Source organism: Eschscholzia californica, unplaced genomic scaffold (genome assembly GCF_041429995.1).
Source record: "Eschscholzia californica isolate CP2 unplaced genomic scaffold, dmEscCali1.0.p SCAF_5, whole genome shotgun sequence".
Lineage (NCBI taxonomy): Eukaryota > Viridiplantae > Streptophyta > Magnoliopsida > Ranunculales > Papaveraceae > Eschscholzia > Eschscholzia californica.
Genome location: NW_028238472.1, coordinates 31,240,589 through 31,267,180, shown reverse-complemented (window position 1 = coordinate 31,267,180; position 26,592 = coordinate 31,240,589). Strand labels below are relative to the sequence as shown.

General features: G+C 35.1%; 2 protein-coding genes across 2 annotated transcripts; one reads left to right on the top strand and one right to left on the bottom strand.

Moving 5' to 3' along the window:
• Positions 1–6,891: 6,891 nt before the first annotated feature.
• On the bottom strand, positions 6,892–9,380 carry LOC147538584 (uncharacterized). Its single transcript, XM_086643711.1, has 2 exons — positions 8,931–9,380; positions 6,892–7,179 (listed from the first exon to the last, which is right to left on the bottom strand). Exons 1-2 carry the CDS (start codon positions 9,285–9,287, stop codon positions 7,150–7,152), a joined length of 387 nt encoding a protein of 128 aa, XP_086499837.1. The 5' UTR covers positions 9,288–9,380; the 3' UTR covers positions 6,892–7,149.
• A 6,498-nt stretch (positions 9,381–15,878) lies between these two features.
• Positions 15,879–18,740, top strand: LOC147538583 (small ribosomal subunit protein uS10z/uS10x-like). The gene is made up of 4 exons (XM_086641165.1): positions 15,879–16,238; positions 17,015–17,148; positions 17,237–17,350; positions 18,373–18,740. The coding sequence occupies exons 2-4, from the start codon at positions 17,034–17,036 to the stop codon at positions 18,513–18,515; spliced, it is 372 nt and encodes a 123-aa protein (XP_086497291.1). The 5' UTR covers positions 15,879–16,238; positions 17,015–17,033; the 3' UTR covers positions 18,516–18,740.
• Positions 18,741–26,592: the final 7,852 nt, after the last annotated feature.

Here is a 26,592-nt window from a genome sequence, read left to right as displayed (position 1 = left end):
AACTCCATATTAGACTGCATATGTGGATACAAAAGAATAAGACATTGACATATAATGAATTATATGATAAGATGAAATACATATGTAGGCGGTGTGAAGAACATCTTCCCTTGTATATCATTACTCCCAAGTGTACTTTCTTGTGTAGTTTGAAGATCACAAACCGGATTACAGAAGGCATTGTAGAAGGGGTACCCTAAATATTAAAACTCGAAGAGAGAGTTAGCATAGAAACAAATAGTCATTATTACGAACCAACATATGATGGTAAGAGTTATAAATTACCATGTGGGTAGGCGTTTCAAAGAACACGTTCTCTTGCGTACCATTACCACCAAACTCACTTTGTTTTGATATGTCAAGATTAGGTGTAGGACTGGTACTCCAAAATTAAAATATATATATATATATATATATATATATATATATATATATATATATATAAGTTAAAGTAGAATCATACATAAAAGTAGAGAATCCACAAGTTAAGATATACTTACGCGTTTTTTTGGTTTGTAAACTTTCTTTTGAAATCTTTTCTCTCGAGGGCGTCCCTTCGCCTTACATGACACTGGATCAAGTATATCTTCTCGTGCATTATCCTCACCATCAACGGTATAACCTGTGGATTTAGTAGTTCCAGTACAACTGCTCGTTTTATTCAAAGTACATGTCTTCGGCTTATATTGAAGCAAATAATCTCGAAAGTCCTTAACACTTCTTTCATTATCAGATGCAACACTGGCTAGTTCAGTGGACAATAGAAACAAGTCATCATAAAGTTTTTGCTCCGGTGTTGTATTCCAACCTCCATAATTCACATTAATCTTTGTGTGAGGTGGGTCGGTGTGAGGTCTGCAATCGTGGGTTATGGGGTCAACGTAGTTGGACTTTTGACAAGAATCAGACCCCTGCTCGTACTTAATTTATGGGCACCGGTAAAATTCTTGTGCTAAACTTGCGAAAAGAAATTGAACATGTGTGACCGTAAGACCCTAGGACATCGGGTTGTTGTCGTTCCAAGAGTCTCTGACAGTCAAGTCAATAAATTTGGACAGTAAGAAGAAAAATATAATATGAAACAAAAACATATTTAAATAAGAGAATAAATAGTACAGAGAAGATAAACTCAAGTCGATTGTTTACTGAATGAGTATTAAAGCTGTTAATGTCAAAATTTGTTTTCCTAGAATAAGTCAAGGTATTGAGATTTCTACGTTGAATCTGGATATGCTCCTCACGATCTGGGAGACGAAACCTGCAATGAACTCGGAAATCTCTCCAACACTCTAGACAGTCAAATTACTCTTGCAGTTGAAATATTGAGTGATATTGAGTTTAAGAATTGTGACTCATTCGTTGATTTGGTGTGTGTCTTCTTCGAGGCGATTTGATTACCTCTTATAGGTTGACTTGATCGACTGTTAATAGGCAGTGTTGATGCGGAGATCCACCATGTTGTATTGAAACTACCATTTCGTAGTTATGAGATATTAGGATTCCCGTTTCTATCTTGTATGTTTGATTTATAAAAGTTACCTTGTTCAAGGATATTTGATGGATTGTGTTTACGATATTGTAGATTCTTTAAGGAAAGTTTCCTCCATGCGAGACTCTTGAGGTCCAAGTTTAATAAATAGTTAAGATCCTCTCCGACTTGGATCTTTGATAGGATTTCGAAATTACGCATGCTTCTACCCTCCTCCTCGTATTTCAGGACTGAGATATCGACCCCACTTACACTGACCCTCCTTATCTTTTCTTAAATCCTAGGGCATACATGGTTGTATTTGAGGAAAGGCATGACTCGGGCGCCTAAGACAATACCCCCTAGTTATAGGCTTGTGCGGCATACCTCTTTCTGTTTCAACATCCTGAGTGGCTTGATACGGGTGCATCCCTTGATCTTTTGTATTTTCTTAATTTATTGATCGTAGTCAACTGAAGATCATTTTTTTGATCATCAAAAGCGATAAATTGGTACAGTACAATACCGATTACCTATATAAAGTGATTGGAGAAGAGATAATAATGTAAAGTGAATGCTTGTCTACTATTTGAATCTCTAGGAGATAGAAAGTAATAGAATTACCTTTTGGTCGTAAGGAGAGAGAATGATAACGTGATTCCCTACCTAAGTGATTGACGACCTAAGTGATTTCTTGTGTTGCTATTGGAGAGAGAAACTGGTAACCTTGATAGTCACGATGTTTATGGTCACCAGAAATGGATAGATATACTGCTTAAGTGATTGTTTGACTTGATATTAAAGAGAAAGATAAGAGGTGATATTGTCTGCTTGTCAAACTGCTTGCTTGTAGAGTGAAGTATAACCCGTGTGTATGGAAGGGAAATTTTTTGATCGCCTCCGCATAAGATAGAGGTTGCTTGATCTCCTGTTTGGAAGGGAAAAACAAAAAGCAATATATTTTGGTAATTCTTATATTAGTCATAGTGTTTCCATGATTTTATAATTTCATATTAACCAATGACCAAATTGAATTTAAACCAAAGTATTTTTTACTTCTCTTTTGTTTCACATATATATATATATATATATGTATATATATATATCAATTTTCTTCGAAAACTAATCATGTTTTACATTCATTAGATATAAAAAGATAATGGCAAAATGTTTTAAATAATAGGTACCATTAATGAGTTTTCAAATATTAAAAGTATCAACAGTAGTGCAAGAGAGAGAAGTCTAAAGATGTTGAATCATTACCAGAGTCTACAAAAGAAGACAACAATTTAGAAGAAAATCATGATAACATCGAATTGTCATCACCAACAATAGAAGAATAAAACAATTAAAAAAAATACACATGACAACATAGACTTGACGAGTCTTCATTCAAATCCTGGAATGCGCACTCTAATTTTAAATTATCATCCCGATATTCGAGATCAAGTTCGAAGAACATATATACTAAAGGCCCTTATCAACCTCGAAGCCAGAATTTTCCTTTTACGCTTTACGGAAAAAAGACACAGAGGTTCGGTCCTGCTTGGTTTAATGAACAAGCTAATTGGTTAATATATAGTATATCAAAAGATGGTGTATTCTATTTATATTGCTATGTATTTCTGAATAGTTGTGATCCATTTGCTAGTGGAGCATTTTCAAGCTGAAAGAACAAAAAAAAAATTGCAAATTCATGTGTTTAGGAACCAGCAGTGCTTATAACATTGTTGTGAGAAACGTGAAAGCTCTATTATGACAAGAACAACATATTGAAACAATGTTGTGCAAATATTCTGATGAAGTTCGGAAAAATTATCGAATCTGTTAAATGGATATGTTGAATGTGTTCGATTTCTTCTTAAGCAAGGTCTTCCATTTCGAGGACACGACAAATTTGAATACTACAAGAATAGAAGTAATTTTCTTGAATTCTTATAATGTTTGAGAGATAAAAACGTAGGTATTAAAGCCGTCACAGTGGAATAATCTCTTGAAAACCAAAACTCGTGTCACCTAAACTTCAAAGGGGTATTTCAAACGCTAATTCATTTCAAATTATCAACAAAATTGTTCGGGAATTTGGTAAATCTAGGTATTCTATTCTTATTAATGAATCTCGTGATATATTTTACAAAAGAGGAAATGGCTATGGTATTACGAAATGTGCATGAAGGCCAGTAATTTAGGAATTTATTGGTATTGAGCATATAAGAAGTACAACATCACTTGCACTTAAGGCAGCTAATGATGTCTTCTAGCCGGACATGGGTTAAGCATAGACCAATTGGGAGGACAAGGATACGATTGGGCAAACAACATGCAATATGAGTTTAATGGCTTTAAAGCACTTATTTTAAGAAAAAATGAGTGTGTTTATTTTGTTCATAGTTTTGCTCATCAACTCCAATTAGTTTTTGTTGATGTTGCAAACAATCATTAGAAATGAACGATTTATTTATTTTGCCGGTTAATGTCGTGAATATTGTTGGGGCATCTCCTGAACGTCGTGATCTTCTTCGAGAAAAATATTCTGACGTAGTCTTTAGGTCGTGATCTTCTTCAAGAAAAACATTCTAATGTAATCTATGAGGCCATTAATAATAATTAGTCTCCTAGTGGACATGGACTAAACCAATAAATGAGTCTTACACGAGCTGGTGACACAAGGTGGGGACCATACCACAAGACATTGGTAAGTTTGATTAACATGTTTATATCTGTAATTGATGTACTTGATGTGGTGGCTGATGATAAAAAATTTGAAACAGGAGTTTTTTTAATTCTGCTCTGTCATTCAATTTTTTTTTTGTCTCCATTTTAAATATATTGAGAATTACAAATCGTTTGTCACAAGAATTACTAATAAAAGATGTAGAGAGTGTGAGAAATACAATATTGGAGTTCCTATACAAATGATATGTTCATACACGAAGGCGACCAAGACATAAAACTCAAAAAATCACACTACCTTGTTTAGTGATTTTATTCAATCGTGGATATGCAACTTCAAGAGTTAAATAATCGTTATAATGAGTTGAACACTGAGTTGCTCATTTATTGGCTAGTTTGAGTCTGATCGTCTCGTTTGCAGCATTTGACAAACAAAAATTGACCTATCTTGTTACAGTTTACTCTAAAGATTTTTCTAGCATCGACCTTATAGTGCTTGAAAATTATTTAATTGATATGCAAGTATAAGAACAAATTTATTGAATTTAAAGGCCTAGCTGATTTTACGAAAAGGATGAACGAGAAAATGAAATATAAAGTGTATCCATTGATTTACGTGTTATTGACATTGGCGTTAAACCTTCTGGTCGTAACTGCCATAATAGAGTGTGTATTTTCAAGTATGAATATTGTAAAAAAAATAGACTACACAATTGATTGGAGATGAACGGATGAGCGATAACTTGATTGCATATGTTGAAAGAGATACTTCTGGTTTTATCGATAATAAAGTTATTATGCAGCGATTTCAGAAGATGGAAACTTGGAGCGGCCAACTACTTAATTATTGTATTATAAGTAAATAGATATGAATTTTATGTTATTTAAGTTTTCATTTTTTTTTTTTGTTGAAAGATTGGAGTTTTCATTTAATATTTGCAATTTAATGTTCACAAGCCAAAAATCCTAGGTCTGCCACGAAATGATAATATTATAGTAATAAGTATCTACCAATTGTCCATGAGTGTCCACAGATATCTAGATGTCTACAAAAGTCTGCAATTATATTTATATTATGATTAAGAAATATAATAATAATAATAATAATAATAATAATAATAATAATAATAATAATAATAATAATAATAATAATAATAATAATAATAATAATAGAAATACTACAACTAATAATAATAATTATAATAACGAGGGAATGTTTAAGGTCGCGACTTTGAGGAATAAAAAAAAATTCTGGGGAATAAAGATTTTAGTAATAAATATTGACTCAAGGGCATATTTTTTTTAGTCCAAAAATTGACGTGATCAAACATTGCCTCCTAATCTTCATCTTCTTACTCCCTATCTCTCTCTCTCTCTCTCTCTCTCTCTCTCTCTCTCTATCGTTCTCTCCTATTGCTCTCACTCTCTCCCACTGTCTCGCACCATCGATCTCTTTTTCTCTTATTATTTCCTTATTATTCTCTTAGTCTCTCTCTCGGTTCTTCATTGTCTATCTCTTATTATCTCTCTCTATTGCTCTGACTATTTATATCTCTCGATCTCTCGTTGTTTCTCTCTCAATCTCTCATTGTTTCTCAATCGTTCTCTCATTGTTTCTTTCCGTCTCTCACACAGAAACCACTTCGACAAAGAGAAGTGTTCCCTTCGTCAGAACCTGAGATCGAGGAAGGTTTCTGGGGAAACCCTCCTCGAGGATTTCATGGCCATAAAACGTTTCGTAGTCACGAACTCTGTGATTTCCTTAGAGAGATCTATACAGAATGAGAGAGAGGGAGAGAGACTGCGAGAAAGATAGATAAAGACTGCGAGAAAGAGATATGTCTACAACGAGAGAAATAATGAGAGTGGTCTCCAATGAAAGCGAGAGAGAGAGAGAGAGAGAGAGAGAGGGGGTAACAGTGAGTTAGAGAGGAGAAGAGAGGAAAGAGAAGAGGTGGTAATGGTGGTCGGGATGGCGGTGGTGGGAAGTTGTTGTGGTGAAGGTGATAAAGAGGATGAAGATCACGGATAATGTTTGATCAAGTGAGTTTTTAGACTAGAAGAAAATATTCCCCCGAGAATATACAAAAAAACATGGCTTCCCTAGAGAATTTATTTCACGAAAATTATTCTTTATTCCCCAAAGTCGCGGCCATGTTTAAAGGCGCTCCCTTCCTTTTGGGGAGCACCTTTAACACTTACAGGGCTTCTTTAAAACTAGCCTTATAAAAATAATTTTAAATAATTAAATTAATAATAATAACATCAACTGTTATAACAATATTAATAATAATATGTCCGGTACATATATTGTAATTTTACAAAAATTATACTCAACCCACTTGAACTGTCTGTGAGAGAAACAAGAATTTATCTCTCCTCTCACATGTTCAGTCACGTGAAGAGGGAAAGCCTTGTTTCTCTCACAGTCGGTTCAAGTGGGAGTCCAAGGAGGCGGGTCATGTAGATTTGTTGCAACATCCATTGTCTACCTCCCCCGGTTGGGATCTTAATCCTGATCTTTAGAAAACTATCACAACAGACAAACCCTATTTCACAAAATATTCAAGGAGAAAAAGATGATGTATAAGAAAAATGTCATATACAATCAAGACTCTGTTGGCCTCATTCGAAAATTATGATTACATATTTCATATTGTTGGCCAAAATCCTTTGTTTCCAATAAAATGATCTTCATATCGAGCATAATCACCTTCATAGAGGTTTTATGGTGGGTGTAAATTTGGCGGAAGAAGAAACTTTAGATATAGGTTTAACCCTCAAAGAAAGTATAAGTTGCTGATAAATACTTCATCCTATGCATAAACAACAGTAGCAAAAAAAAAGCAGAATTTTCATAAAATCAACAAATGACAACCATGGTCATGTCCAGAATATATGAAAACAATGAGAGACTACTTTAGATTTGTCCTCTTGATATGCCAATTTCTTGTCTTCATAATGTTCACAGTGGTTATTTAAAACGAACTAGCAGTCACTATGTGAAGTTATTGCTTCTTCTCTTCTGCCTTCCTCGGCTGAAAAACAAGGTGTATAAATACTAAGTTAGATAAGTTGTACATGAATTTAATGAAATGGAAAGTCTAAGCAAGATGCTGACAATAGGTAAGGACGATGAGCATTCTTAGGTTTCTCAAAAGAGAACTGTTTGGCCATGAATGAGAATTATCAGAGTATGGAAATGTCAAATTGTCTTTTTCTATAATGTCAATACTGGCTTGTCGAATAGCTCAACAAAGTACGGCAGCTTATGTAAGCTGGAAAGTTCACGTACACTAGTTCCAACATTGCGTAGGGAAGACACTTCCAACCTAGGGTATGGGTAGCACTTCACACTAGATATGAGCTAGGCCTTTTCGGTACTTCTGCATTCTTGGTTGGTAAGATGGGGACACCCGATTTGGTCTAGGAGAAGCCCATGTTAAGTGAAAGTCTTCTACCATGTCGTCCCGGGTTGAGAGGAACTGGCTGGCGTCGAAATCATGAAAGATGGCTAGTACTAGGGGGTGTTACAGAATATCATTTCAATTTCAAATAAATGAAGTTGCACGTTGTGCTCCTTGTGCCTTTCAATATCAACAATTATGTTATCTTTATCTCATTATCTGCAAGTAATCAAAATTCTCTAACTCTCTTAGTATGGTTCATCCGTAGCTTCCCGATGTCATTTTTTTTCTTCATATTCTCAGACCGTCATAGATATACTTTACTATTATAGTCAATTGACTTGAATCTATCCTTGCTAGTAATAACAATGACACGGTAAAATAGTTGCCAACTCTACGACAAAATAAAGAGTCATCTTCTTCCCATTGCCCGCCATTCTCAAGTAGACATATGATACATGTCAACTGAAACACCCATTACTGGCTCATCATCATCCATACATTGTTACTCTTTTATGTATCAAATATTCAAACCCTTCTTCCTTACTCCTTGAATCAAACGATCTCATGACTATGACATTCTCCTCCCCGCACCACGGTTCTCTTTAAATTGAGATCACCTAAACAATTTTTTCTAGCTAAACTTCGACAGATAAGATAAATCAACTATCTGTTGTATTTCTCAAGATCAAGGAACTGTTATCATCACCCACAAAACAATACTTTCAAACGCCGGTAGCCCGATAAATATGAAATTAGTACTCAAATATCTTATTATTATTTTTATGGTCTTATTATACTAGTAAGCCTGAAACAAGGTATTATGTGTTCTTTCCCATACCAAACTATGCCACCATTGACCAATAAGAACCACATTATAAAACCTTATAGGGAGATAAAATTTTGGCCCTAAGTAACCAAGTCAGACAGACACAACACGAGGTTATTCCCTTAGATACCAATAAAAAAGCTTGTATTTGATCGAAATTTGGTGAAAAATGCAATGAATAGGAGTCGATCGCACGTCATTTCAAGGGCATAGCCCCGACCAAAATTTTGACCTAACCGGTTTACTTTCTTTCGACCCATTTACAATATGTAGCCCTAGTCTATAGAGTAGGGGGAGTTGTTATGTTAATCGGTTTTAGGGAGAGATCGCGGATAGGCAGACTAGGTTTTATGACCGAACTGGCGAACTGGGTTCAGGGTTCATGTGTGATTGTTTATTTCTTTTATGGTTTTAGGGTTTTTCTTTGTTCTTCATCATACACAAACTAATAAAGAAAACTCACATGACCCACACCTATTTGATGAAATGCCCCAATGAGAACACATACAATTTAAAATAGTGGGGAAACAAATTGAGAGAGAAAGTAAGGTACCTTGGTACCAGGGAAGCGTTGATGAAGCTCCTCTTCAGGGATAACAACAGGCCATGATTCACCATTATCTTTAAACATTTGTTCAGTCTCTAGCATCTGACCCTTATCTAATATCATCTGCCTTATACTCTGTGCTGATGTTGAAGTTGCATCGAAGTTCTCTTCTACACCATTAACGAAAGTAACTGTGATTTGGGGAGGATGATCATCAGTTCTTCGTTTCACTTGTAATTGACAACCTGGGTTTGATTCCTTTGCCTTCCTTGCGTTGCACTGAGCTAGAAATTCCATGCACGCTGCAGTTCTTGGGTCTAATGCATTGAATTCGATCCTTACCTTCGATAGAAACTTCAACATTTTCTTTAGTCTCTACCCCACTTCTCTCTCGCCAACCCTTTCTCTCTCTTTTCCTACTAAGAAAAGTAGGTCAGTTTTCTCACTGCCATAATAATGGGTTCATTAGTGGAGCTGGACTCTGGTTTGGTTATTCTGGGCCCATATTAGGAGGCAGGCTCTTCTGAATAGTGTTTAAAGAATAGTGGGAAATTTTATATCCACATTTAAGGAAAATTAGTCCTTAGACTAGTTCTCTATAGGGAACATTTCGATTGTTGGAAACGGTACCTACTTCAAAATCAGCTGGACCGGTATTTTTTAAATTTAAGAGATCTAGATCAAAATCTCGAACAAGATGTCTTGTTGGATTCGTCTCGTGGAGCTCTTGAATTTAGACCTAAATTTTGTCCAAATCCCATTCCGCATAAATGAGTTATTAATAAATTAAGTTTGGTATGAGTACCACTAACTCTAAACTGGAATTTTGAGTTAGTACCACATCTATGACATTGGAGAAGTATTATTTTCTTATATAGATTCTTCCATGTTTCAACAAAAAAAAAATTCTTCCATATATTTATGGTATGTTAGTTGAAATGGAAAGGTGTTTTGCGTGGTTTCCACCTCATAACCGTGCACGCGAGGCGTGGGCATTTGGGGCCTTTCATTTTACGATCATAAATTTGATCTGACGGTTAAGATGTTTGGCGCCCTTAAGATAGATCCTTTGAGGCTCTAACGGTGGGCGTCCAAGGCACAAGATCTAGATAAATCCGTTAAGATCTGACGGTCATGATTTTACCCGAAATCAATAGTCAAATATGACTGTTGTGAAGCATTCACTCATCTATAGGCACATGTCTGAAGTATTGTCAATATTCTTTTATATACCAAACAGATTCCAGCAAACAAAACACGAAAAATTTTAGCATTCAAAGTAACATGAGCATTTAGAGTTTTTAAGAAGTCAATTTCATTTGTCATTCTTACTACTTGTTCAAAGTTCGCACGTTTTCAGAAATTTGAAGAAGTACTCTTAGTCGTCATCCTGAAAGGTATAGCCGTTGTATCCTAGGAGACAAAACATCTGATTAGTTTTAGTACAAATACCAGGGTGTTCACTGTCTTAAGGAAAGAGACAACTCGACTCAGTTTTTTTCTCTCTAACCTTCTAATCTCTGTTTAAATTATATATTTTTTTTTCTTTTCATGAATTTCGGAAATAGTAAGAATTTTAGACATAAAATTTTATAAGGTGATCTTTGAATTTATTTCAGAAAGACACTATAAAGTGTATCCCCGTTTTCATCAAGACAAGAAGATCGGATTCTTGGTTTTTCTGAATGCCAGATAAACAACATCAGTTACTAATAAGGCTTTGTTTGATACGTGTGAAAATGTGGTTGGAAAATTGATTTCGTAGAAAAAATGAATTTTTCACTATTTCATTATAGACTTTGAGTGTGAAAATCGATTTATTGTGAGAAAAAATGTGTGAATTGTATAAAAAATCTTACCACCTGTTACATGAGAAATCCCATTTCCTACTCACTCTTGCCGGATTTGCGATCTCTCTCCTCTCATGTAATTCTGTACTTTTACCTTTCAGCCTTTTTCTTTCTTTCCGACACAAATTGTTGCCGAACATGGATATTCTTTCTCATTCACAAACTCTCTCTATCTCTCAATCTCTCTTGATTCACCATACAAAATCCTTCTTGCACTTAACACTATCATAGTCCTATAAACATAAGTAGTTTTCTGATCGGATTTAGAATATTTCAACCCCTAATGGAGCATAATTGTTGGATAATATCTAGTTTTGATCTAATTTTTTCTATATGTATTTGGAGATTTTGTGTTTATAGATTCAAGGTTTTATATAAGCATAATCGTGCTTATTTCTAGACCAAAATACCCCTAAAAAATAATACGTTATCAACAAAAACATACTTATACCAACAAAAATAATATGTTATGAATAACCTCGCACAATATAATTGTTCATGATATGTCATGAGTAAAAAATAAATTCGAACTAGTGAATCAAATAAATTTGAACAAGTATCTCGAATAAATTCGTCTTCTTCCACCTCCGTATGCAAGCTATCAACGCTTCGATTATCTATTAGAGGTAAGATTTTATCATTAGTTCATAATTAACGCCATTAGAGGGAGATCAAGTATATCATCAGCTATTTAAACACAATATTGTTACATGTATAGAAACCAATTTTGTTTTTCATTTAACGAATTCTGTTGTCCATTTATAATATTACAGAGACAATCTTTGTATGACTCTTTTGGTATATAGTTGAAAAATCTCATTATCGAAATGATCATATTGTTTTTGTTGTTTTATTTCTATCTTCAGAATCCCGTATTTTTCATAACACCTTAACTATCATACTACCGAAACGTTTGTTCCTAATACGTTATTTCCCAACACATCATTTTTTCATGCGTCATGTAGAAAAGGCAGAGGGGTAAAAATGTCATTTTTTGTCTTCGGTCTACTAATTCTCGATCCAGAATTCTCCCTATTTCCTCATCATTGCTCGCGGGTAGATTCATAGTCAAGTCTTGTATTATTACGTGTGTGTAACCCGTGCCCGTGGGGCACAAGACAGTTCTTTCGAATATAGTAAAACGTTAAACATACAATCTCAAACTTTTATTGAGATAAGCATGAGCTAAACATCCAAAATCAATTTAAAAAAAACTAACTTAAAAAAAAATAGTCAAAATCAATTCATTAACTCCCTTCTTAATGTGGGGCACATTGAATATTCTTGGCATCGTCATGCGTATCTTCATCTTCTTCACATGTCTATGGAGCTTGAACTTGGTATAGAAGGATCATATATTCCTTAATGTTCACATCATGCACTGTTGTTTCCTTCCATTCGTCCAATTCCATAACTATCATTTGAGTTATTTCCCTTACAGGAACACAGTCTTCTGTGTGTTGCATTGCTCTAGAGTCAGAGTCAGGAAACTCCACAATGAAATGTACTTATAGCTTTTTCCTTTTAAACGACCTCATGGGCATCGACATTCCTCATCATTTATCACCTGAATGAAATTGCACATTCATACTGTTATTAGATTTCACAACATCACCAAAAATACCATGATCACAGTATAATTGACGGTCTATTTATCAATGAAAAATTGCATCTTAACAAGCTTCACAAAAATTTCCTAGAGTTGGTCTTCATAAGCGAATGCCTAACTCTCAAACGGGACAACCACAAACTAAAACCCACAGAAGACTTCGGCCCGAGCCTACATGTGATCTATAAATAGGTCTTCACCCTGTTTTTTGAACTTGTCGTGATCCTTTTGTAACCATACAAACATTATATCCCCGATGCTCGTATCAAGCTGCAAACAAATAAAAAGAAGTTCATACCAGTGCTAAAAACTAACATCCGTAGAAGATAATGATTTAGAATAATGTCTTCATTTTAACTTAAGGTGGACTGCTTTTGAAGCCAAAACTAAATCAAATGCAGATTTTGAATGGTTTAGATTTACAGTAACGACTTCAGTTTAAGTAGATTTTAGATCAAGAAATTAACATTTTGACATCAAAATAAGAATTTTCATAGCACCAGTTCTCAGCTGAACAACATTAACATACGGAAAACGAAACCTTTATGATTAATTTACAGAAATGTGGACACTTGCGAAATTTGGGAAAGAAAAATAGGATCTTTGAGTAGATGCTCTTTGTTAACATGTAGACAATTGGATGAATTGCCATTAAATGTGGGCCAACCAACTTTAATAAACTAAATCTCAACCACTTGATATATCTTCGTGAAACTAAATCTGGACCATTAGGAGGTGGTGGTAATATACCGTTATCTTCTAACACCTATTTCGACATATTAGATCTACAAAGCCTACTAATTATAAAGTTCACCTTATTGATATAGTTCACCTTATTCTATTATCAGACGAAACTCTACTAATTCATGAATTTGGAAAATTAGCAAATACAATCTAAGATGAAGTAACGATATATTTCAAGAAACCGTACCTTTGAGACTCATAAGTGGCATAACTTACACATTGCCAATAGCAGCAATGGTGAAAATCGAGCAACAAAGATAGAGAGAGACGGGCAATCTGTGTATGTGTGTGTGTGTGTGTGTGTGTGTGTGAGTGTGAGAGAGAATGCGACTTCTTGCGAACAATTGCAATTATCATCAATGGTGAAAACAATTGCTCGGCAAGCGTCTATGAACCATTCGTTCAACCATTGATCGTCGAGGAGGGGTAAGGTTAAAGTTTCAGAATTTGAATAAATTTGCAAACAATCGGTTTCCACCCTCCCCTTGTAACTTGAAGGTTTTGGGTTATCAGCTTACTTCAACATCTTGACTTTGTAAGATTGTTGTCATGAATCGTGATTTGATCTTCCAAATAATAACCAACATTAATAACCAATTAAAATGTCATAGTAACATTAATAACCAATTAAAATGTCATAGTAGTTCAAAAGCAAACCTGATGCTGCGCGTAGTAGGCAAGAGATTAAAAGTATAGAGATCGCTCTTCTATGATTGATTAAAGAGTTATTTCCTATTTGACCCCCTACTTTGTGACCAGTTTCCTTTTTGGCCCCCTAGTTTTCATAAATTCAAATTTAGCCTCTTATTTTCATGTAAATGGCGTAACTAACCTTCCTAATTTCAAAATAAAATATTAAAAAAAAATTTCCACCTCACCTCTCTCTCTCTCTCCACCTCACCTATGTCTCTCTCTCCACCTAACCTCTCTGTCTCTCTCTCCACCTAACCTCTCTGTCTCTCTCTCCACCTAACCTCTCTGTCTCTCTCCACCTCACTCTGTCTTCTCCGACCTTAAAAAAAAAACCTTCGAAGGGTCTGCTCGGAACAGACCTTTAGATCTGTTGTCTGGTTCAACAGATTTCCGGCGAAGGGAAACCCCTTCGCCCGAATATTTAGAGAGAGAGATGACAGTTTTTTTTTTAGGTCGTCGGCCGAAATTTTTTCCGACCGGTGAACTTGGTCGGAGAAGATAGAGTGAGGTGGAGAGAGAGAGAGGTTAGGTAGAGAGAGAGATAGGTTAGGTGGAGAGAGAAAGATAGGTTCGGTGGAGGGAGAGAGAGGTGAGGTGGAGAGAGAGGGGGTGAGGTGGAAATAGATTTTTTTAATATTTTATTTTGAAATTAGGAAGGGTAGTTACGCCATTTACATGAAAATAGGGGGTCAAATTTGAATTTATGAAAAATATGGGGCCAAAAAAGGAAGCTGGTCACAAAGTAGGGGGCAAATAGGAAATAACTCTTGATTAAATCAAATAAAAATTTATTCAATAAACTAAGCTCTCTTAACAATGAACGTAAAAGACCTATTTATAGGCTTCAAACCCTAAAATAATAGAAGTCTAAAATTACTAAAACTCCAAAATATCTAGAATCTAGAAACTGCTAACAACTAAGAAAATAACTAAAACTAGGAAACTGCTAAAAACTAGGAAATTATCTCTAAAGTAACTAATATTCTAAAACTACTAAAACTAAGAAAATATAGAATTCGGAAACTATTAAAAATAGAAAATCTTCCTCTAAGTCATTCAATCCCTGACTTGTCACGACCCCACTTAACATAAAATTCTAATGTTATTTTGCCAGCTGCTGAAGGAGTTGAAGGAGATGTCCTTCGGCCAAGGTGACAATGCGAAAAATTTGTCGGATAGGACAATTGATGTATAAGATCATCAAGTCCGATTGATTTAGGGATCGTAGAGTTTAAGCTAGAGACCAATTAGCTTGAGGGTTATTTAAGAGACGCCAATTTATCTTGTTGAGGAAGGCTTGATTATCAAGGAGTGGGAAACGAAACCCCAATCCTCCAAGTTTTCTGGGTTTGCATATGGCGGTCCAGGTTAGAGTGTGGATTGTTTTGGATTTTCCCCACCAAAAAGTCCGTTGGAGGGACTCAATGCTAGTGCAAATGCCTTTAGGGATGGCAAAACACTGCATTTGGTATCGGGGAACAACCGCTGCAATAGTGGAGATTACTACCGAGCGACCAGCTTGGGAAAGAAAGTTAGTTTTCCATTTGACGAGTTTATTCTTGATTTGGGAGAGAATTGGCTGGAAAGCCTGCTTTTTGCTCCGATTGATGAAAAGATTGGTCCCGAGGTATTTATCACCGGCGGAAGATTGATGAACTTTGAGTTCTCTATAATACGCTTGAATTTAGGGTGAGAGTTTTTGGAGAAAAAGATATTGGATTTAGAGTAATTAATCATTTGCCCTGACGCCGCGCTGAATTCCTTCAAAATCTGTTTGAGCTGGTGTTATTATCGAGAGAATTAAGCCCGAAGATCATACAATCATCTGCAAAAAGAAGATGCTTTATGGTAAGATCCATGTTAGGGATGAGAAATCCTATGAAAGGAGTATCTTTGTTATTATTCTCTAATAACCGACTGAGGCCTTCCATGGTGATGCCAAACAAGAAAGGAGAGAGCGGGTCACCCTGTCTAATCCCTCGACTAACATCAAATGTCATGCCAGGACGACCATTGTTAAGCACCGCCATAGAGCTAGTCGTAAGACAAGTATTAATTAGATTAAATCAAGTCTGAGAAAAACCCATCAGTCTCATGACGTTCTCTAAATAACTCCATTCAATCCGATCAAAAGCCTTCGACAAAAGTACATCATAATAAATTTGAGTTGGGATGTGGGAACACGAAATTAGAAACGAAAAGTTCAGGCAGGAGGACTCCCAAAATTAAGAGCCCAGCCCCATCTCATTGGGTTCGAGGGTAAATACGTAAAAATGCAAAGGGTGCTTATTCGGTAGAGAAAATAGGATTTAAATCAAACTAGGGTTTTGGTTTTGACGCCTCCATATCTGCTTCAGTAGCCGTTTCCGCTATCAGATCCGTCTCACCAAAGTGCTCGAGGAAGTCGATCCTAAGCAGGTAACAACTTATTCTAATCTAATTTTCCCTTCAGATCTTCATTCTCAACGAGTTCTTCATATCATTAATGGCAGCTTAGATTATCATTCAAATACTTGATATCATTTTTCTGGTTCTTCTGTATTGAGTTTTTCTGTTTAATGATTTGCAAGAGGATTCGTTTTTCTGGTTTTGAATATGTAGTTTCATATTGTAAGTATTAATGAGAAACTATTGATACAGATATTAACTAAATATCATTTTTAGAGGCTCAGCTAAGCTCGTATGAAGCTATAACTACTAAGTTTAATGGTTGCTAGGGTTTATTTTCGTCCCTCTTCGTGCTAATTGCGTAAAGCAGTTGATACCTGGTGTCTCCCTTTTCAAAACTAATAGCTTAAAATAATTGATGATAAAATCTAATACACATGATCATTAATATGTTAGCAAAATCTCTCATATTTGTCAAAACTTCATCATCCTTTTTTATTCTACTTAATGTTTTGCTCTCATTTGAGGTTTTTGGTATAGAAATAATCCTTTTTTGGTTCCTTTTATTCAAGGTTAGATGCTCTCGTTTGATGATTGATTTAGAAAACATCCCAATCTAGTTTGCTTCCTCTTCATTTTCATTTCGCGTTATGCCATTTGATGAAATCCATTTGGGTGGTTATAAGCTTATTTTGTTCCACACTGATCTTAGAGATAATTACTTAATAAATGCGTTTATTCGACAATATCTAATACACTTGTTCAGAATGGTATTGGTGACTATATGTAAATCTTTGCAATTGTAGATAATTTGAATTTGCAAGTATGGCGGCTGTTGCTATGATGAAGCCTGCAAAACCTGGATTTGAGGAGCCACAGGAACAACTTCACCGCATTAGGATTACCCTTTCATCCAAGAATGTCAAGAATCTCGAGAAAGGTCAATAACATTTCTGTTTCGTAACTTTCCATTTTTTTCACCGGTCTGAGCAAAGCGCTTAATAACATCTTCTTCGGTGCTGTAACAGTGTGTGCTGATCTTGTTAGTGGAGCAAAAAACAAGAGGTTGAAAGTAAAAGGACCAGTAAGGATGCCAACAAAAACTTTGCTCATCACAACCAGAAAGTCTCCTTGTGGTGAAGGTATGTGGTTTATCCTCTCTTGCAATTAACAAATGTGTTAGAAACATCATTGGTTACTAATATTTATATTCTGATGTCTCTTCGTGATAAGTTCCCTTTCCCGTAATAGGTCTAAACTTTTCCAGCTTATTTGTATAAAATAACCTTGATTTGTCTATCCAGCCACTATTGATTTCTATAATTTCGATGGCTGTTGGAGTATCCGCACATGTTTTTGATGTGGAACCAATTGTTAGCTGTGTTCATACATTTTTACAGCATTGTATTATTTGCTACTTGGTAGTCTGCTATGTGTTGCAAGTATAGTTTGACATTTTCTTTTGAACTTCAACAGTTTTTTTGTTTTAAATTTTTTGTTGCACTCCATGTAAAACGGCTGGAGTCCATATTGCCACTGTCTGAGTAACAATTTCTGTTTATTATACTTTTTATTGATTACTTGATATGGGTAAGTTTTGTAAGTTTTTTTTTGGTTCAAACACTTATTATTCAACACTGATTTAACTACTTATTATTCAACACTGATTTAACTTTTTTGTAAAACCCTTCCTTAAACATTGATGAGTATTGATTTGATCTGCGAATGGTATTCCATCTCTACTGTCTTGATGTAAAGTAAAGTTAATTTTTGTCACTCTGACATCTCTAGGTGCCCAAGTTTTCATATCTTAAGTTTTGAATTCAAATTGACCCGTCTTTATGGTTCCTGAGTGCTAATTAACAAATAACATATCTATGTTGTTGCTTGTCAGATAACAGCTTCTCATACATTTTGAATTGAAAATTTGGTTTTTTTCGAGGTTTACATCTTTAGAATATGATATCCAATACTTGTACTACGTTGTTTAGCCAAAACTGAGTTTGAGTAGGATTTTAACCAGCTTATGTGCTCATTCTTAAGATGTTATTTTTCTTACAAGGAATGAGTTTCATTTGCTCTAATTCTATTTAATAAATTGCTTGTTTATTGTATCCTTTTTATTTTCAAAGGGTTTTGTTAACGGTTCTGTTATTTTTGACAGGCACAAACACATTTGATCGGTTTGAACTTCGTGTTCACAAGAGGGTGATTGATCTTGTCAGCTCATCTGAGGTTGTGAAGCAGATAACTTCAATCACAATTGAACCTGGTGTTGAGGTCGAAGTCACTATTGCAGATCCATGAACAAACTGATCTGTAGGATCCTTTTTATCCGTTTATTTTAATCTATGCAATGATTTAGACGATATTGGGACAAATTAGGATTAGCTTTTATGTTTCTGTTTGTAAGGTTTTCTTGGCAACACTGGAGTGCTATATGTTTTGGTACTAATATCTCATATTTTTATGTTTTGATTGATTCTTCCAAAACTACAAACATGAAGATAGAATTTCTTTCGAAGCTAAAAAGGTGGAAATCCTTAGACTAAAATGTCTAATTTTGTGGCCTCTACTATAAATACGTTTGTTTACTCAAGTCCAACCAAAATGTTAGGATTCCTGTGCTGGTGTCTGTCTATAAATAGGGTATCAACTTTTCTGTGAATCCTTAGCAGGATTGGTTAAAAAGTTATGCAAGGAAGAATATTAGAACAAGGGCCATTAACTACTTTCACTTTCTCTCTCCTCTTTTTTTTGCTTCCAACCCATCATCCACCGCTTGATACAGTATCCCCACGGCTCTTCCGTACCTCTATAATTTCGCCAGTGCTCTTTCTTCAAGGACTCAATTAGATGGAGTACTTTTAAGGTTGTGTTGAAATTCGAGAGAAAGTTGTGCATCTCGTGCTAAAATCTCCATATAGACCGATGATTGTGTGGTTAGTTGGTCTTCAGCCGGGAAAGATCATCATCCATACAAGGCAAAATTGTCATGAATCAATGAAGCTACATGAACTAGTAAAATCAAATCCAAGAAAAAAGATTGGTTTTGTAATAAATTTGGATGAAATTGTCTGAGTATTTAGTAGGGATGTCCTTTTCTAATTCTGGGTTGATTTCTTTGATTAGGGTTATCCAATACATTTTAAGATCATATATCAAATCTTCTTGAGAGAAGAAATTTCTAGTGATGTAGCTGCAAATATGAAAAAGAAGAACAACGAATCCATTGTTGCTGGGTTAAAAAATTTGGGCGTTTTGGGTTCTAAGTAGTGATTAGAAGAAGAAGAAAATAGTATAGTGGGAAAACCCCCCCAACTTATTTCATTACAAGTGCCCTAATTTGTCTCTTCTAACAAGTTGATTTTTAGTTTTATACTTTCAAAAATATGTAGAAGGAATTGGGTCAAATCTTGCGGAGGGCAATTGTAGAGAGAGAAAGAAACCAAAAAATAAAAATAGAAGCATGAAGCAAAAAAATAAGAAAAGAAAATTACAAAATTCATAAGGGCAAAATGGATAATATAGGTAAAAATTGGGGTCAAAACGAAATGTCGGGCACTTATGGGGGCCAAAACGGAGAATTGGTCACAAATTGGGAGCTAAAACGAAATTAACCCGTATTTAACCTTAGTTTTTATCCTAATAAAAATCAACTTATTCAATATAAATCCCTAACAACAATCCCCTTTTCTAATTGGTAGAGAGACTTAAAATCTGAAAATATGATGTTTTGACCATGTCCAGATACTATTTAGTTGGGTCCCTTCACTAAACACCTTCACCATCTCTCACTCTCTCTAAAGTTTTGCGTAACTTTTATTTTCTATTTCTCTAAAATTTTATCTACAAATCAATGAAGCAAAGATTATTGGGGTTCTAGGACACATCTGAAAGATTAAACATCAAAATTACATAAAGTGTTTGATGAATAAATCTGATAACAAACCTTGAGGTATTGTAAAAATTTGTACTATAAACTATGGTTGTACTAATCATAGTTGACTCTGTGCGTCTAAGACGATCATGCCAAATTTTTAGCATTTTTTTTTGTTGAACAAATTTTTAGCATATTTAGATTGTGCAACTTCTAGTTGACCCCAGTATAAGGTAGTTAATTTGAGTTGATATACATTTACTTTTTTTACCATCACACCTAGATTCAAAGTGATTCCTATTTCAAAGTATGTCTTTAGAGCTTAACAAAATTTTCAAGGATAAGTCGATTGTAAAGCATTGTCTATTGTTAGCTTTGCACCACCTAACGACATTATAATAGTTTTTTCACAGTCTTCAATAAGGCTTGATGAGATGTTCATAGTGATCGCATTTGCCTCAAACAATTTTAAGGCAACAAAAATATTTAGTACTTCTAAATTTCGAATTTGTGGTCCCATTTTCTTTTAGACGGGTATCTTCATCATCTTTAGATATGTTTCTTCTGACATCCATACCCTTTCAAAAAAACAAAGTAAATAAGAGAAGGTATAAAAAAATACGTTATTTGTATTTGTATTTGTATTTAAGCATGACTATTACAAACGAAAGAAAAACATTTAAAATAAAAAAAGTAATTTCTTCACATTGCAAAAGTAAGTAGTTTGATTAGTCAACATGTTACTTAGTATTATTGATCATATCACTCGACTAATCAGCTCGGTCAAGGAGATTCATTAGGTAGTCAACATATAATGTTGGATCCATTTCCATAAGATTCATCTCGGGTTGGTGGATCCATTTCCATAAGATTCATCTAAGATTCATCGCGGGTGCAGTTGTAAGCTTCAGAGATGCTTGATGCAAATCAACCAAGAGTTTCGTTGTACGACAGGTATAGGACCAGTGACCAAGGATACGACATCGGCGACAGACTTGTTCCCAAAAAATTTGGAGGGTTATTCACCTTACCCTTTCCTCTATCCTTTTTTTCTGTATTATTTTCAGAACTTTCTCCATTTTTCCTACTTATTGTGATAAAGGGGTTGCCTGTTGTTTCTTTCTCATTTATTCGTGTGGTATGCACGTTTTTTGTTGTTGAGAGGCGTGGTATGCACATCAGTTGTTTCTTTTGGAACCATGTTTCTCTTTGTGGTTTTGTTTCCACCAATGCTTATATGATGACAACATTTGTGCTTCATGCATGCACAGGTGCGAATCATGTAGGTCGAGATTCCTAATTTTTTTAACCATAACTAGTTGTTTTATTCATTTACAAGAAGACAAGTAAGCAACTGAGAAAACTTAGGTAAATGTTGCTCCCGGTATTGAGTCGGTTGCACTATATCCGAAGCGTGAAAGGTCCTTACTGTCTTGTCAATCATTTTCTCTTCTATTATAGTATCTTTACCCAATTGTAATTGTAAGACTATTTTATAAATAGCATAATTATAAGACGACATAAAAGTAAATCTTGCAAACAGAGATAAATGAAATTGTTTCAAACTTTAGGGAAGATGACTAACTTTAAGTTGTCAAATATGTTTTTCAAAACATTTCATGAAGTAAAAAAGTTCTTCCACGTATAAATATTCGAACTCCAGGTCATCATGTAAGTGACGCAGTATGAAACTAAGAGAATATGCAGGTGTCGTTTCCTTTTCATTTTTCCATTATATAATAGTATTTTCATGACCTTTGTATATGAAAATCCGTTTAACTACATCCCATTCGAGGTAGCTTTTTCAGATAAATATAGAGTTGTAACAACATATTTGTTACTGATTGTGATTAATAAAATTAGAACTTCAAATACTATAAATTTATCACCAGTGTAATGACTTGATTTTCTTTGAGATATACTAGTATATAGAGAGGGATCCAGGATTTTCATTTAGGGGGTGGGAACTTATATACTTAAATAATTTTCTTTTTGCAAACATAGTAATTATCAAAATACTTGTATTCATTAATTAAATTAATACATCAACGATTACAAACACAATTGACCATTATACTCCTTGCATGTTACTAGCTCCGTCATATCCTCGGCCTCGCAAGCGAGAAATACATAAATCATGTTTGCACAAAATGAATCTAATGCCATTTCATGCTCAACCCCTAAACACCTTTCGATAATACGCCCTTTGATGTTCACATTACAAAACGCAATATCCGTTTGGTCCTTTATAGAAATATCTCGTGCTTCGTCAATCAAAATAGAGAAGGTAACATCACATCGATCACTAATAATCGACTTCGTAGTTTCATATGAACATAAATTTAGGGGTTATGATAGATAAATTGAAATTTATAAAAGTTTAGGGTAGATGAATTGAAGTTTATAAGGTTTATGGTAGATGAATTGAACTTTATAGAGTTTAAGGTAGTTAAATTGAGTTTTATGAGAATTTAGGATAATTGAGTTGAATGAATTCAAAACACAAAAATTAACATACAAATGCATATATGATGAGACTCGACGTGACAACCTCAATGCTCCCACTTATCCACATATCAACACCTCAAGCCCACAACCACTAAGCCAATTTTTGCTTGTTATCTTTGTACACAGGATTATAAATAAAAAAAATTAGAATGCCCAAGAAGGTATTCGATCCCCCAACCTCACTACTACTATATTTATTTCTCGGGAGGATCCAAGAGGTGCGGCCGCACCCCCATGGATCCATCCTTGCTAGTATAAAAGCGGTTCTTCACCCAGTAGGTTGAAACTCGTGCTGATAAAATATCATAATTAATAGTGAAAGAAAAAGATTGATAAGATATAATAAGAGATAAAATTGGATGTATCGACTCCCTGTATCTTGTATTATACCCACTATACTTATGATAGTTTATATCTCTTCTACAATGAGTATAATGACCCGTATATAGAAAACTCTATATGAAGTTGATCACTATAAAATAACACGTTGAATGCCTTGAGGAGGTTAATCTCCATTTGATACCTAGATTTAGTTACCTCCATAAGGTTTGAATATGATTAAACCTCCATGAGTTGGCTTTCTTGGCTAGACCTTTATGGACTATCTTGTTGGCGTGAAACATGGTAACTTGAATCACCCAATATCATCATATAAGAAATAATATTATCATATAGGAAATAATATTATTTGTAGATATATAATTATCAATGTTAGGAAATTGTAGCATAAACTTAATCTTTATTCCTATTCTTGTTTACCATGTAACATTATATATACTCCTCGTATGAGATGAATAAAGTATCATTCAAAATCAATCTTGCTCTTTTAAACATGGCATAAGTGCAGGTTATTTAACAGTTTCCGCTTCCGCTAAAAGACTGTCGGAGAATACATCACTGATGGTCGCTTTTACTATTCGTAACATAAAGGTTTGGTTGTGTCCAGATCTAGAGTATTTCTGGATCTAGGCTGTATTAATCTTGATTGGCTACGAGGTTCTTTTATTCATTTTCAGCATATTCAGTTTCTTTTGGTGTTGTTGACAGTGTTTGTCATCAATTATCTCTACTATTAAGGTTGGCTGTGTTATATATATTGATTATAAGTCATCTTTTATTATTATCAATATATATTATATACATCCTACATTGTAAGATGTCTAGTTCATCTGATATGTCAATGACGGCGTCGTCTGGTTCGCAGACTATGACCACCGGACAATCGTCTATATATACTAGTAAGCCTATGTCTATTCCTTATGGTGTAAAATTAAATGGTATCAATTATTCACTTTGGTCACAAGTGGTTAAGAAGTTTATCGCTGGACGAGGTAAATTAGGTTATATTAATGGTAGAAATGTTGAACCTCAAATACACGATCCTCTAAATGATAAGTGATGTACGGAAAATGCAATTGTTAAAGGATGGCTTGTTGGTGCAATGGAACCAGATGTGATGAATTTATTTATTCGTTTACCAACAGCTAAGGCCATTTGGGAAGCTGTTTCTGGGACTTATGTTGAAAGAGCAGACCAGTCAGTAATTTATTTAATCCCGGTGCACCTCACTACTCTCATATCGATAACGCTTATGGTGTATTTGTACCCATTACTAAATCAGGAACTGTTAATGTAACACCCTTTTTTGTCACTGAAGTACACATCACTGGTTCCTACATTATCTTATAATCTTTTGTTTTTGGCACAAGTGACCGAACAATTAAATTGTTTAGTATTAATGTAACCTCGTTTTGTCTGCTTCAGGATCTCAACAGCAAGGAGATATTTGGGCATGGTACTAAGAGAAGGGGGTTGTATTATGTGGACGATGTCTGCATCAGAAAAGGGATAACAGTAACAAGATCATCTCATGTTAAGGAAGATCAGATTTGGTTATGGCACAAGCGGTTAGGTCATGCTTCATTTGGTTACTTGGAACATTTATTTCCTCATCTATTTTTGGGTTGTGATATTTCAAATTTTAATTGTGAGATTTGCAATTTAGCAAAAAGCCACCATGCTTCTTGCTGATGTCAAAAAATGGCTTTCCGTCAGATCAGCATGAAATCGGGAGTTGATGCATGACAGCCTCCGTTATGTTTGATTATTCTGTTACGTTGAGTTTTTGGTTGGTTTAGAGTTTCTGAGTCCTGCTCTACTTTCTGCTCTGCCTCCTATTCTGCCTCATTCTCCCTTATCCTTGCTCTTGCTCCTTGCTCCCTGCTCCCTGCTCTTGCTCCTTGCTCCTGTTCGTCTGTTCCCAAGGGGGGAAAACCTGCAAAGAGTTCAAAAACCGCTCCGACGCTCAAGCCAGCGAGGGTGCTCTTTACAGTAAAAGAATGAATATTGATTGATCCTTTTTTGGGGGCGAGTGATGGGAACACAAAATGGTTGTATGATTGTACCCATATGACATGAATGATGGAAATACTGGTTGATCGTTGATTTCTAACATTTGTTGATGATTGTACCCATATGACATGGTTGTATCCTATGAAACACAAAATGACGTACAAGAATGTTTTCAAATTTTTCATAAGATGATGATACAAACACAATTTTCTACTACGGTTAAGATTCTTAGTTCAGATAATGGTGGCGAATATCTTAAGCATGTGTTAAAACATTATTTTCAAGAGCATGGTATTATTCATGAAACCACGTGCCCACTAGTGAGACATGAAAATGCCTTATCTGAATCTCTTAACTCGGGCTAGTTAGTTCGTTTCGAGCAGTTACTCTGATGATCTGATTGTTTCTCTTACCCAGGTGTTTTCTGAAGAATTGTGCACGATAAACCGATAAAAACAAGAGACAGACACACAAAGGGACATTGCAGTCATTTTGGTGACAAGAGTACTCTGGTAATTTTAGCCAACATTGGGGCTTGTATGAAAAGTAGAGTGGAAGACGATTCCAACGGCAAAATCCGAAGTCAAATCGGGATCTGGATGAGAGCATAATAGGCAGTCAAAGTTTGGATCTGAATCAGATCTTTCCGTAACACGTGACGCAAATCCAAAATGACAATTTGAATATTTCGGTATATCTTCGGGCATTGGCGGGTGCATTTTGGGATGTTCAAGGATGCCTGATCTAATGCATCCCAGGACAGAAATTTACAATACAACCGACCACAACTTGTGAAGATCTAACGGTAAGTTCTGATCCCGCTCAATCTTGCGATCCAGAGAAGTCGTAGCAAGAACTTGCAATACTCCATATTACACCATATCTCCTCCTCTTTGACCATTTCTTAGCTTTAAAATCCCATCTCCTCTATTATCTCTTTTACTCTTTTTAACGTTAGAAAATACAGAGACGGAGAACATGAGCTCGACATAAATGGAAAGAGATTAAAAGAGAAAGATTCGAGAGGGGATTGTTGGCAATTGGGAACCATTGCCTTGGTTGAATTAAAATTAGCAGAGACGCATCTCTAGGATTATGTCTCTCCATATAGTCACCATTCTCTCTATATATATAACTGAGTTTTCATTTTAGGGGCTAATAAAAAAATCAATTAGATTTCTTAAGTTTAGAGTTTTGCATTAGAAGTCTAAGAGATCAAGAGAGTTCTCTGCATATTTTATTCGAAGTTTCTTAAAGATCGAAGTGTTGCGCTTCAAGAAGGTAAGACTGTTTTATCCTGGGAGAGTTTTGTACATACAAACCGCCTTAGCACCATTGCGGGACGAATAACGTCTTAAGGAGAGAGTATTCAATACCCGACTCGGTCATAAAACTATTACTATTATTCTACTTATTTGCTTCCATAATTTGTCGAGCGGAATCATTGTCTAATTTATTGAAAGTGTCTTGAATATGGGTTAATATCGAACGCGATTTACGACCCGCCAACCCGCTTAGGTTTCGGCGGCGAATTTTGGACCCGTTAACAGAGCTGATTACTGAGACAAGGCTGGTATGCGAAGCAGCGCCCCGAGGTAGAGCTGGACTCCGAGACAGAGCTGGAATACGAAGCTAGGTTTATGT

What these genes read in the sequence shown, in the direction of transcription:
- LOC147538583 (XM_086641165.1), top strand. Translation starts at nt 17,034, where the DNA reads ATGGCGGCTGTTGCTATGATGAAGCCTGCAAAACCTGGATTTGAGGAG. An exon ending in TGTCAAGAATCTCGAGAAAG is followed by an intron (nt 17,149 to 17,236) that starts GTCAATAACATT and finishes GTGCTGTAACAG; the next exon opens with TGTGTGCTGATCTTGTTAGT. An exon ending in AAAGTCTCCTTGTGGTGAAG is followed by an intron (nt 17,351 to 18,372) that starts GTATGTGGTTTA and finishes TATTTTTGACAG; the next exon opens with GCACAAACACATTTGATCGG.
- LOC147538584 (XM_086643711.1), bottom strand. Translation starts at nt 9,287, where the DNA reads ATGTTGAAGTTTCTATCGAAGGTAAGGATCGAATTCAATGCATTAGAC. An exon ending in AACGCTTCCCTGGTACCAAG is followed by an intron (nt 7,180 to 8,930) that starts GTACCTTACTTT and finishes CTTGTTTTTCAG; the next exon opens with CCGAGGAAGGCAGAAGAGAA.